The sequence below is a fragment of the Ailuropoda melanoleuca genome, chromosome 1 (genome assembly GCF_002007445.2).
Source record: "Ailuropoda melanoleuca isolate Jingjing chromosome 1, ASM200744v2, whole genome shotgun sequence".
Classification (NCBI taxonomy): Eukaryota; Metazoa; Chordata; class Mammalia; order Carnivora; family Ursidae; genus Ailuropoda; species Ailuropoda melanoleuca.
The window spans coordinates 101,165,235-101,178,400 of NC_048218.1; the positions used below are offsets into that span (position 1 = coordinate 101,165,235).

Genomic DNA, 13,166 nt, shown 5'->3' on the forward strand with positions numbered 1-13,166 from the left:
GAGAACAGCAGCTCTAGGAGATATTAACCACGCAAAAAGAAGGTGTCAGATTAGGCTAATCCAGCCAACTCTTTTCCAAGAAGTCTTCTTCCTCCACTAGATTGTGAATCCCTTGAGAGCAGTGGCCACATGTGTCCATCATATTGCCACAGTTCTAGAAATATGGTTAGTAGGTGATCAATAAATACATTCTCCTAACAGTGTATCCCAGAAATAATTCAATAAATCCTCAAAGAAGAAAAAGTTTTACCTCATGAGGAAGTGTGCTTAGAAACTAAATGTGTTTATTGTATTCCTCAGCTCTGTGACCTCCGTTTGGAACTTTTTTTATATTTTCCATCTCTTCTTTGAAGTTCTCACTGTGCTCATCCATTCTTTTCCCAAGTTCAGTGAGTACTTTCATAAGCATTACTTTAAACTCTTTATTATATAAATTACTTATCTCTGTTTCATTAAGGTTTTCTTTTTTGTTTATTTTGTTTGTTTTTTTTCCCTGAGGCTTTATATTGTTCTTTCGTTTGGAACACGTTTCTCTGTTTCTTCGTTTTGTTTGATACTCTCTACTGGTTTCTATGCGTTCGATTCAACAGCCACCTTGCTGAGTCTTCCACGGTTGGCCTTGTGCAGTAGATGAACCCTACCTACCCTAGCTGCTGGCTGTCTCTCAACCTCTGTGATTGTCCAAGCAGCGTAGTTTATTTTTAACAGCTCCCAGTAGTGGAAGATGTACCAAGACCAGTCAGTGTCCTAAAGGGGAGGGTCATAATCAGAACATAAATCCAGGCTGATTGGAAGCCAAGCCCTTAGCAGCAGCTTTCAAAGTATGCGAACATAGACATTCCTGTGGGCCTGCCGTTGTAAACTCTGTTGGCCTCCAGAGCCAGGTGATCTGGAGATGTCCCCTGGGTGGCAGTAGCAAAATGTGGGGCTCTAGACAAGTGTATTATCTCCTTTTTGGGAGATGTGGGTGAGCTGCAGGGAGATGTAGGGAGAGCACAAAGATGGCATCCCCAGGCCTATATGCCCTGGGAGCATCTCCGTGGCCTACAGATGTATGCCAAATCTGAAGTCTGCCCCTAAGGCCCATGCTCCAGGTCAAGCAAACAGACCTCTTTCACAGAGAGGCTAAGGGTGTATTTCATCTGCTGTGTATTCAGGGCCCTAGGATGGTAGCCTGCCAAGAATTATCTCCCCAATTGTTATAGTCCCATAGGACCCAGGAACGCAAGCCCCCCGGCCACCAGAGCCAAGTGATCGAGAGGTTTCTCCTGGGCAGCAGCCACAAAACCAGGGCACCAGATGTAAAGACTGGGACACCAGACATGTATAAGAGCTCCCTTCCAAGACATGTTAGGACTCCGGAGTGTGGCAGAGGGAGAGTTTAAAGACGGTGCCTGCCCTCTGAGGTCTTAGAAAATGTTGACAGTCAGTCCTTTGATGTGTGTTTAATTAAAAGTTTGCCCTTCAGACTACAGCTATGGTGATAAGCTAATAGGCCTCTTTCACATCAATACTGAGCCCCTGGGTCTGTTGCCTCTTGCTGTGCCCTTGGGGTGGTAGCTGTTTAAGACTCTTTCTCTGTTGGTTACAGTCTTATGGGGATTGCTAGTGCCACAAGAGCCAGGCAGTAGAGAGATATCCCCTGGCAGCAGCAGCAAAAATCAGGGCCCCAAACAAAGCTATAAGCTCCTTTCTCTGAGATTCCCGTGAGCTAGAGCAAGGCAGAGGGACAGCACAAAGATTGCATCCACTGGCCTTCGTTCCCTGAGACCCCCTCTGTAGGCCCCCAAATACGTTTAAAACCAGAAGCCCGTCACTCAGGCCAAAGCTCCTGGGACCAGCAAATAGATCTCTTTCTTAGAAAGAGGGGATGTGTGTTTCAGTCTGCTGTCTATGCAGTGTCCTGGGAGTGGTGGTCTGCCAAGAACTGTCTCTAATTGCCACAGTGTGGTGCGATACAGGAATATCAAACCCCATGGCCTCTAGAGCCAGGTGATCAAGAGGGTATTCCCTGGGTGGCAGCCCCCAACGCCAGGCCATCAAATCTGTGTAGAGGCTGTCCTCTGGGAGATACCGCTCTTCTGCAGTGTGGCAGAAGGAGAACACAAAGATGGTGCTCACTGGCTGGAGCAAGCAGGGGGAGGGCAAAGATGGCACCTGCCAAAAACAAAAAAAAAGAGGGAGAGGAAGAACGAAGAGGAGGAGGAGGCAAAGGAGGAGAGGGAGGAGAAGAGGGAAGGAGAAAGAAGAGAGAAAAAGAAAAGTAAAGAAATAAAGAGAAAAAATTTAAAAAGATGGTGCCCACTAGCTTTAGCAGGGCAGACAGCAGGAAGATGGTTTCCACCATTCTCTGACCCCAGAGAATATCCCAGCAGGCCTCTGGCTCTCAGACTCATATTTCAAAATAAGGAGACCAGTCTTTTTCACATAAAGTCTGGGCACTTTTCAAAGGGCTACTTCTGCATGGGGCCCTGAGACAGGTGAGTCTGCACACAGGCCCTTTAAGAGCCCTGCTCAGGTGGCCGTAGCCCTGCAGGTCTCATGGGCACTGGAACTCCTCTGATCTTCAAAGCCAACTGTTTTGCAGGCTTGTCTTTCAGGTGCTGGTCTCAGTAGCGGGGGTGCCTGATGCAGAGTACAATCCTTCATGCCTCAGGAAGAACTTCCGTGTCACGAGTTCCCTCTCAATTGTGAGTCACCGTCCTGAGGTTGGGGTTTACAGCAAGATTATGTCCCAGCCTTTCCTACCTGTTTTGATGCGGTTTCCCTCTTGTTTGCCTGATATAAAGGGGTTGCTCTGCCAGTTTTTAGGGTATTTTTTCCAAGGGATATTGTTCCATATGTAGCCGTAAATCCAGTATGTCTGTGGGAGGAGGTGAATTCAGGATCTTCCTGCATTAACCATCTTGAAAGGGAACTCCCCAGAAGCTAAGTGTGTTTAGAGAGATACAGGTTTTGCTCAGTTTACTTATCATTAGCTGTAGTCTTTGGGCAAAATACTGAAGTTATTGGCCTACATTGTGTTTACCCACAAAACAAGAATAACAATAACCTCTGTGTGACTCTTGTAAGGAATTAAGGATAAAGTATTTAAGTCAGCCTCAAACTTGATAACAGACTTAGATAAATCATTATAATTACTTAAGAAAAGCAAAAACTTTCAAAAATTTTTAAGTAATATGTGCTAATCATATACATTGGTATGATATGCTGGGTTCCTAAGGATTCTTAAGGGCAATATCTTATTAGCCCAATTTGGCATAAAAACATGTTTGGAAACAGTATAACTCCATGGAAAAGATATATTAGGTTAATTTTTTTTTTAATTTTCTCATCGAAAGCTCTCTACAATACTTTTTGACATGGTTAGTGTTATCATTTTATAGAGGAATGCAACTGTGGCCCAGACAGTGGTCACACAGTGGGTAAAGAGCAGAGCTGGGATTTCTCCTATTTGCTCTAACTCCAAGCTATATGCTCTCAACCATTCTTCTCTTGTATCTTCTTTTAATTAAACTTTTGACCAAAGTTGATAGGCATTACTCTCAAACAAATGACACTTAAAAAGGCTTTATTATATGCTGGTTTCTCTTCAGATTGTATGAATCTTTCGCCTTTTAAAAAGGCTTTATTGAGAAATATCTTTGAAATTCTCCTGGGAATTGTCTTTTTTCTCCAGTGCAGACACTGTCTGTCTGTGTGTGTCTCTGTCTCCCTCTCTTTTATAGAATCTAAATGTTGTTTCATCACTAAATCATCAAATACATTAATAAAACATGAGAGGAACTGGACACATTTAACAAGCTGATGTTCAAAAGATGATCTGTAGTCAATAGATGCCTATGTTGTCCATAACAAAATAAATATTTTGCTAAAACATCAGGAGAGGGATTGCACACAGTTAACGAACAACTGTTAAGTGATGGTTTATATTCAGAAGATGCGTTTTAGATCCTACTTCAACATGCAAGATGTGACCCCCATGTGAAGGGTAGCAGTTTCATGGGATTTGGAGAGTCCGTTTCCTCCCTTTGAGTCAGGCCGCAGTGCTAAAGCCTGTGTTCCTTTGATGTGTGCCTTCATCCCCAGGCCCTCACTCCAGCCTTGCCTCTTAAGAATACATTTGTCTTTGGTCTTAGAGTTGCGTTGAGACCCTTCACTGTGGTGCTCTCACTATTACTTTTGCTTTCACTAAATTTTCTGAATTTGAGAAGCTTGCCTTTGCTTGATCTTCAGAAAACCTGCCTTTCACCTCCCCCAAATGACTTTTTATTAATAGCTGTGCAACCTTGATTGCTTTTTCCCTTTTGACACAGTCCTTTGATCCTTCAAGTCTAAAATTCAAAATTACCCGTTAAGGGTTGCATTCATGAACATTCCTGACACTTCCTCTAAATTCCACCCCCACGCTCACATGTGTTCTTTCCCTGCAGGTCTCTACTTCTTTCCACTGATACTTTGCACTCCACATAGAGGTTGAAGTTTTCTTGTCAAATTCTTTTCTTTTTAGTTGGCCTGAGTGTGAGGAAACAACCGAGAGTCTCTTCTGCCCCATCCAACCCCCACCCCAAGTTCTCACTAGTGCAGGTATATGATGGAGGAAGCCCACACTTGAGAACAGTTCTCATCTTCCTTATTGTCTTTTATGTTCACAGACTGGCCTGCCAAGGCGGATCCCACCCAGGGCTTGCAGAGGTTGGATTGTCCAGAAAACCTTCATTGGAACCTACTAACCCTCTTCTCCGTGTCAGGGAAGGGAGAGGAGAGTTTCCAGGAAAGCAGGTTTCATAAGTACAGTAATCCTTGCTTCCCTCCCTTCTCTCTACCCACCAGAAGAAGATAGATGCTCAGCAGGTTCCCACCAATAAAACTCAGAAGACCCTGAGAGAAAGCCTGTGAAGTCTGACAGTGACTCTGGAATCTGGGACAAGGCGCCATCTTTCATATCCAATGCTCTGCAGGTCTAAAGAAAATCCCTTGGGAAGTGGGAATGAAGGTTTGACAAGATCCACCCTGAGGTTGAGGATGCCAAGGTCAGTCTGAGGGAGACAGTTTCAGCAGAGCAAGGGACACAATGAGAGGCACAGCCTACACCATCGGTGGGGACTCAGGGGAGACCAAACGACCCTTCTCACAGGGTCCCAACCCTTAGAGCTATTTTTAAGGAAACACCTGCCTACGAAGGTAAGTGTTTACCATTAATGGGAAACCTGGGGCAGTTGGGCGTTCAGCACATGAGGGGTGGGAAAGGTAATACCAAGGAGAAGGGGCAACTAGAAAGAGGAGAGAACACAAAGGAGAGCAAGATGCACAGCTTTAGGAAATATCTAATGTGTGTAGAGGGGAGATGTTCAACCTGTCATAAGAGTTAAGAATTTAATAACCAGATTAGACAAGAGTCACTGAACTGGACTAAATTCTCCAATGGGACTCAAATTCCATTATTGGACAAGATTAAGTTTTCTCTCCCTCATCCCCCTCCAGTGAGTGGAAATGGGGTTCAGAGTTATTTGAAGAGATAAAACCATTCTGTTTGCACCTCACTGAGCTGAGACTCCTCCATCAAGCCAGCTACAGGGAAAGTCCCAGACTCTGTGAGCTGGCTGATATCTCAGCCAGAGAGATTTTTTTTCTTGCCTGCTTCTCCTCCTGGCACCTGCCCCTCTGTATATTAGGGATGATGAAAACCAAAAAGACCAGAGAGGTTTCCTAGCTTCATTTGCATTCAAATCAAACACTCTAATTTTTCACACAAATAACTTTCCATTCCAACACTTTTTCATTTAAGAGGATATTATCTTAATGAGAAAATTCCTAAGGACAAAGCAACCTATGTCTGAAAACTAACATCCTGTGTAGTGAGGCTACACATTGCTTGCATAAAATTTGGTAGCCTGATTTATTATTCCTTTAGTAAGCGTGACACAGAGCTTCCTAGTGGGGGGACTCAACAGGTTCAGAAGCCATGTCTGAACTTTGTCTTGAAGGTATCTCTATGTTCTCACTCAGAGACAAACCTTTTATTGATAACCAGGGTTAATGTAAATAGGCAGGGGTTTATGTTAATATTTGCTTTTATCCAGCAGGATATTATATACCTGCATCATTTCTGTTTCTAAATCCAAAGCTTATTGTTCTTCAAAGTTGTACACTACAAGGCTCCCTTCTTTGGGGTGACTTATTTTCTAAAAGATTCCTCTTTGGGCTTTTCTGAAAATGATCAGTGATCCTAGCCAAGCTCAGACATGTTTAAATTCTTGGATACATGCCTTCAGAGTGTTAAGCTGTGCGTGTGTGTGTGTGTGTGTGTGTGTGTGTATGTGTGAGATATTACATAGGATCTCACCGAAAATTCTTATATGCAGCCCTGATGGAAAATTAGAATGGGAAAGGATCACAGAAAGCAAGCATAGTTTAAAATTGCTTCTAAGGTGATTATGATAGGTCCCTTCTCTACTGAAACACGGTTTTAGAAAGTTGCTATTTTGTTCTAGAATATAGCCTGTCTCACTCTGGAAATTACCAGTTTCATTTTTGTTAATATTGAGGTGTTCTCAGCACTACTTTTTTTTTTTTAAAGATTTATTTATTTGAGGGAGAGAGAGAGAGAGGACGTGAGCAGGGAAAGGGGCAGAGGGAGAGGGAGAAAGGGAATCCCAAGCAGACTCCGTAGGGACCCCTGACACGGGGGCCCCCCTGACCTGGGGGCTGCCAGAGAGCTTGAGCACAAAGACCTGAGATCATGACCTGAGCTGAAATGAAGTGTCAGATGCTTAACCAACTAAGCCACCCAGGCGCCCCTTCTTAGCACTATCATTATGTAACAGTCATTTGTAGTGGGGAAGGGTCTCACATTTGACGTTATTAAGAGAGAATAAAAAGGAAAACGACAGGAAGTGAAAAGAAAAAGAAGAGATATTTTCCCAAAATATATGGATGAGAGGTGGAATGGAAATAGGAGGAAGAGAACTGAAAGTGTCTGTGTGTATATAATGAAGAAATGGCCCAATGTAAAAATAGCCAGGTTGTTCCAAGGTGGAATTAACCAAGTTATTAAGATCCTCTTAATAGGACAGTAGAAAATGCTACTGGATGCTGAAGAGCTGCATTCTGCCTAAAAAGGGAAAAACCAAGAAACTAGGACGGGATGACATAAAATAATTCCCCACACTGTCCAGTAGATGGCTCTGTTTGCCCAAAACAGTTTTGTTGCTGCTCAGAGCAAAGAGGAAATAGCATTTAACATATAGATGTGAAATAAATAAATGCTGAATTCTTGTACCCCCAAATTCCAGAGTACTCTAGAAGGTCATAAAACAAGAACTTTATCTTGATGAAGTCCCAAAAGTTCATTTTTTCTTTTGTTTCTCTTGCCTTTGGAGACATGTCATAAAAGAAGTTGCTGTGGCCGATGTTGAAGACGTTACAGCTTATGTTCTCCTCTATGATTTTGATGGATTCCTGTCTCCCATCAAGGTCTTTATAGAGCTACCCTATAACCCAGCCATTGCACTACTGGATATTTACCCCAAAGATACAGATGTAGTGAAGAGAAGGGCCATATGCACCCCAACGTTCATAGCAGCATTGTCCACAATAGCTAAATTATGGAAGGAGCCGAGATGCTCTTCAACAGACGAATGGGTAAAGAAGATATGGTCCATATATACAATGGAATATTATTCAGCCATCAGAAAGAACGATTACCCAACATTTGCAGCAACATGGACGGGACTGGAGGAGATAATGCTAAGTGAAATAAGTCAAGCAGAGAAAGACAATTATCATATGGTTTCACTCGTTTATGGAACTTAAGAAATAGCAGGGAGGTAGGTAGGAGAAGGAAGGGAAGAATGAAGGGGGTAGTAAACAAAAGGGGGAATGACTATGGACTCTGGGAAACAAACTGAGGGCTTCAGAGGGGAGGAGGGTGGGGGATTGGGATAGGCAGGTGATGGGTATTAAGGAGGGCACGTATTGCATGGAGCACTGAGTGTTATACGCAAACAATGAATCATGGAACACTACATCAAAAACTAATGATGTACTGTATAGTGGCTAACATAACATAACAAAAATTTTTTAAAAAACAAGAACTGTAAAACTAATGCTTTAAAGTAAATTTTGAAATAACTTACATTTTCACCTTTGATTCCAGGGGCTGTAGATTTAGGTGATATTTTTCAATGTTATTCTCTGTATCCATGGCCAGCTGGTGACTAGAAACAGAAATAATGCCTCAATATAGCTGAATCTAGACAACCTTTATAGCAATAAAACTGCTAATTCATATTTATTTGAAAAATCAGATATACATCCAATTTCATTCATTTTAATTAATTCACAGAGGCCTAAAGGTTGCTATTGATGGATAATGGATAAATAACCATACCATAAAAAGAAAATATTGTTTTGCCTTTTACCTTTTCTGTTCTTTTGATTTTTACTTTTGATTTTTAGCTCAACATTCATATTTAAGGCATGAAAGTCATTTCCTTTTTTTTTTTTTTTTAAAGATTTTATTTATTTATTCGACAGAGACANGACAGAGATAGAGACAGCCAGCGAGAGAGGGAACACAAGCAGGGGGAGTGGGAGAGGAAGAAGCAGGCTCACAGCAGAGGAGCCTGACGTGGGGCTCGATCCCATAACGCCGGGATCACACCCTGAGCCGAAGGCAGATGCTTAACCGCTGTGCCACCCAGGCGCCCCGTAAGCAAAGAGGAAAACAAAATATTGGGCCAATTCAGGGGGAGGAAAAAACATAAGGAGAGTGTTATAAATCCCATGGCATTGTCTAAGTTGTAGAGAGGATCTCATTCATTCTCATTCCAATAGCACCACTGCCATTGAACCTTTCCTCCTTTCATTCTGTAAGCTTTTGCAGAGCCCCCACTATGAACAAAGCATGAATCTCCACCTTGGAAAACTCCTGGCAGGGGTCTATAGATATATGTTCACTCTTCCTATGGGCTTATTAGGCAATCACTGGGTGCTACAATAATCAAGGAAGATTTCATGGAGATGGTGTTAGTTGATGTGGGTTTTGAAGAATGGACAGGAATTAGGTAAGTTGAGATGTGAAAGTAATACATATGAGAGAGCTATTAAAACAAAAGATTAGAGGTGAAAAAATTCAATCTATTTTTAGGCAATAAAGAGCAATGTGGTGAAAGTTGAGGATAAATGTAGGAAATAAGTTTGGATAAGCAGAAAACTAATAGTCATTGGCCACAAATTATATATAAAACACTGTCATAGATATTTTACATGTATTATCTTATTCAAGTCTCACAGTAGCCTCTACCAATTAAGTATTTTCCCCATTGTACAGCTGAAAAATCTGAAGCTCAAAGAGATTATGTTCGAGTCACTATATAGCGGAAGCCACATTAAAACTCAAGTCTCACAACAACAAAATGCTGCTTGAAGGATTTTCACACCATACTTACTAAACTTAATCATACTGACTGTGGTTTCCATAGGTCAAATATTTGGCATCCGAATCCATTACATGCATGTGTTAAGGGTGTGTGTGTGTATGTGTGTGCACATGTGTATTTAAAACTGAAACAAAAATTTCAGGGAATGTTATTTCCCCAACTACATGTAATGTATGCTGATATATTTTATTATATTTCAGATTTTTAAAATTATATTTCAGTGGTGACCCATCAAATTGACTTAACAAACCATCAGTGAATTGTTATCTATAGTGTGAAAAACATAGCTGCAGGGAAACATAAAGCATTTGGAGTGGGGAAACGTGAATGGGATGTTTAAGGGTGATTTTTGGTAGGAGTGAGCGAGGAGAATGATGGAAAATATTTAGGAAGGTATTGAAATCAGTCTGATAATAAGTATCAGGATTGTGGTTTTAGAAAAGAAAAGAAAAAGATTTTAAAAAATTGTGCAGAAGCTATCTAGGATTTTCTCCTCTTTCGAAAAGAATAACCAAGAGGTGGGGAAACACACAGTAGATTAGATAAATTCCGATGTGGCCGGTAGATGGTGCCATCAGCACAATATAGCTTTGTGGTTGCCCAGCTGGGATGTTGAGGGGTAAGGAAAAAAACCACTCGTTTGCTCTATGTCATTCGTATTCTGGGTCTGTTATTAATTCATCCCTCTTCACTCATTCATAAATATATTGTATGTCTTCTATGTGTCAAAAATGATGCAGAACACGAATGATACAATGGTGAAAATAGTACTAGACATGGTCCGTGTTCTGCGGTTTTATAATCTAGGAGATGATGAATATTAAACAAATAATTACAAATGTGATGGATGCTATTAAAGAGGAAATACAGAGGGACCTAATCCAGGGTTGAGGGGCATGAAAAGTCTTGTTTTTACAAGTCTATGATCTCGTAGGGACAACAGCCTTATAGCAAAAATACTTTAAGATTTTGTTAATTAAACCCCTTAATAGCATATTAGCAAATTGGGCAATAGAGATACATGTGAGGTATTGTGGGACCTGTAGTTATGCAGCAACCAAGGGCAAAGCTCAAGTTTTCATAAAAAGAAAAAAATTTTATAGTATTAATAAATTTGCTAATTTGGGGTTATAATTTATACAACCTCAACAAACTATAAACTATGAATACCTGTAGGTTTAATTGGAAAGCTTTAGCTCATTCCATCAATAATTACCTGTGGGTAATAAAATGATGATATGTGAGGTGAATGTCTGACTTGCAATCACATATTTCCCACCAGAAACCCAGCCTGATTCAATATTTACAACAACTAGCAGTCACCCTAAGGTCTTATTTAAGTTAATAAATGATTGTCAAAAACCATACAGTTATAAGCAGGCTCTTAATTAATGGCCTTACTAATTACTGTTCTGTTTATGGGCACATAGAAAGCTTTAATGAGTATGTGCATGTATGTGTATACAAATGCACTGGACTGGCCCTGCCTATCAAGTAGAATAGAGTTACAGCTTGCCCTCCCTTCACACTGACTGTCTACCACAAAACCCTGTTGAGCATTCAAAATAAATGTAATGTTCCAAGGGGGAATAACTGATCAACTGCTATGACACCACTATCACTTAACTTATGGTCATTTCAAGTAGCTGAGACGATTTACATCAGCACCTAAGTCAGCTACAGCTATAATGAAATGCCTAACTGCTCACTCAAAGTACACCAATTTTTCAATCAAATTTGACAGCTTTCAAGGACACAGTCCTGCCCCAAAGCCATCCAGGAAAGTCTCTAGAATTCCAGGCAAATGGGTATAGGTTGTTAGGGCTGGCAGTCATTGTTTTCTCCCTGTCCTGGACAAACATGAAAGGGAAGCTTACCCCACAGGCCTGTGTACTTTGAAGGGAGACTTTAATTTCCATCTCTGGAATTCCTCAATCATGATAAGGAAAAATAAGCATGCAAAGCAGATTGGCCACTTCCAAAAGCTTTTAACTTCCCCAGGCTTCAGGATAACAAGGAAAAGAATAGAGGAAGAAGGAGGAGGCGGAAGCCCACATATCTGCCATTAATCTTCACAAATCTTCCTGAGAGCAGAGAGCTGGGGAAGATACATGCTGGTATTAGGGAGAAGTTTAATACAGAGTTGTGGTCAATTAGCAAGGAAAAAACTTCAGGAGTTCACTTCTTACATTGAAGTCAATAATGAAATACCAGCATAATCAAATTTAATAGATAAAAGTGATGAGAGCAAAGTCAAGAGAAATGTAGGTAAAATTAAATTAAATTAAATTTCCTTACAGCTTGCAGCCTATTGACAAATACCTAAGACAGGTAGAGTGTGACATTCCTCAAGGAACTCCTGGTTGCCTTAATAATGTTGATGTTTTGCTAGAGACTAAAAGCACCTAGTTTGAGAACAGCCAGACCTCCAGGGTCCTGTAAGTCTTCTTTAGAATATGGAAATCCATTTAAAGACTTTATCTCCACCCTCACCCCATAACCTAAAAGTGTATAATCAATCACAATCAATCACTCTTTCTGCTCACCGGTCCTGTCCCTATGCTTTAATAAAAACACCTTTTTGCACCGAAAATGTCTCAAAAATTCTTTCTTGACTGTTTGCTCAGTGGCCGCATGTCAAAAGGGCTGAAAGTCACAGAGAAAGTGTGTCCTAAGAGAATTAAACTACGTGAGATTATTGAATAACCAAAGGAATCTAAAATGCACCTGGATCACTGGTTCTCATCCCCAGCTCCTCATTCGAATCACATGAGGTCAGCTTTTAAGAAATACTAATTTAAGGACTTCGTCCCTAGTGATTCAGATTCAACTTTTCTAGGGTGAAGATTATGCCAAGGCTTATGCCATTTTTATTAACTCCCAGGTGATTTTAAGGGCATCCAGGATGAAGAACCAGTGATCTAATGTCATCACACTAATCTCCATAGAGGAAAATCCTTCTAGTTACACAGCCAAAAACTTTTTAATTATTATTGTTTACATATTGCTAGTGATGATGGGGGGGCAGAACTGAACTAATTTATTCTTAGTTATTCATATTAATGAGAGTAGACATGATAAGGATAAATTAAATCTGAAGATAACTCAGAAACATTTAATCAAAGGGCTGAAACTGTCCTTCAAGTGATGACATGGCAAATTCTTAGAACCATGGAGATAGAATAAACCTGAAAGTGTCCAGTCCAAACAGCCACCGGGATGGAAAGAGATGGAGCTGACATTGGAGGCACTGTGCTATCGTGCGTGTCTTATTTAATGCTCTAAGACTGTCAAGTTAGTGTTACTATCTTCATTTTTAAAGATGAGGAAGCTGGGTTCAGGGGGGTTAAATAATTTGTCCAGACTCACAAAGCTAGGATAAAATCAGAAAGAGGAATCATACCCAAGATTTCCCATTTTCAGGAATGCTTTCAATAGCACTTCAGCTGGATGGGCATTTCACTCTTTTTGGGTACTTCTAGTATCTGTCATCTCACTCCTTAACACGGAAGTCCATTCTGTTGGGCAGGCAGCATTTTTACAAAAGTTATTCTTTTTCTGAGTCACAAAGCTGTCTCTCCATAAATCCTGCTCGCTGATTTCTTGTTACGCTCTCTAGAGCAAGAAGAGTAATTTAGTCCCTTTTTAATAGGAAAATTCCTTCAAATGTTTAAGGAAAGCCATTATGTTCCCTCTGAGATTTCTTTTCTCTAAGTACACATG

General features: G+C 40.9%; 1 protein-coding gene across 2 annotated transcripts in view; it reads right to left on the bottom strand.

The window, feature by feature from the left end:
• The window catches only part of LOC100472458 (schwannomin-interacting protein 1), a 559,220-nt gene that overhangs the window by 542,838 nt on the left and 3,216 nt on the right, over window positions 1–13,166 (bottom strand). The window contains exons 1-2 of one of the 2 annotated variants that reach the window (XM_034663784.1): window positions 11,321–11,392; window positions 8,139–8,219 (exon numbers count right to left, since the gene is read on the bottom strand). In XM_034663784.1, the coding sequence (XP_034519675.1) occupies window positions 8,139–8,219; window positions 11,321–11,382 (143 nt within the window). In that variant the 5' untranslated portion in view covers window positions 11,383–11,392. Of the gene's footprint in view, window positions 1–8,138; window positions 8,220–11,320; window positions 11,393–13,166 lie in introns of those variants that run through there. The other variant, XM_034663788.1, reaches the window with a different exon arrangement.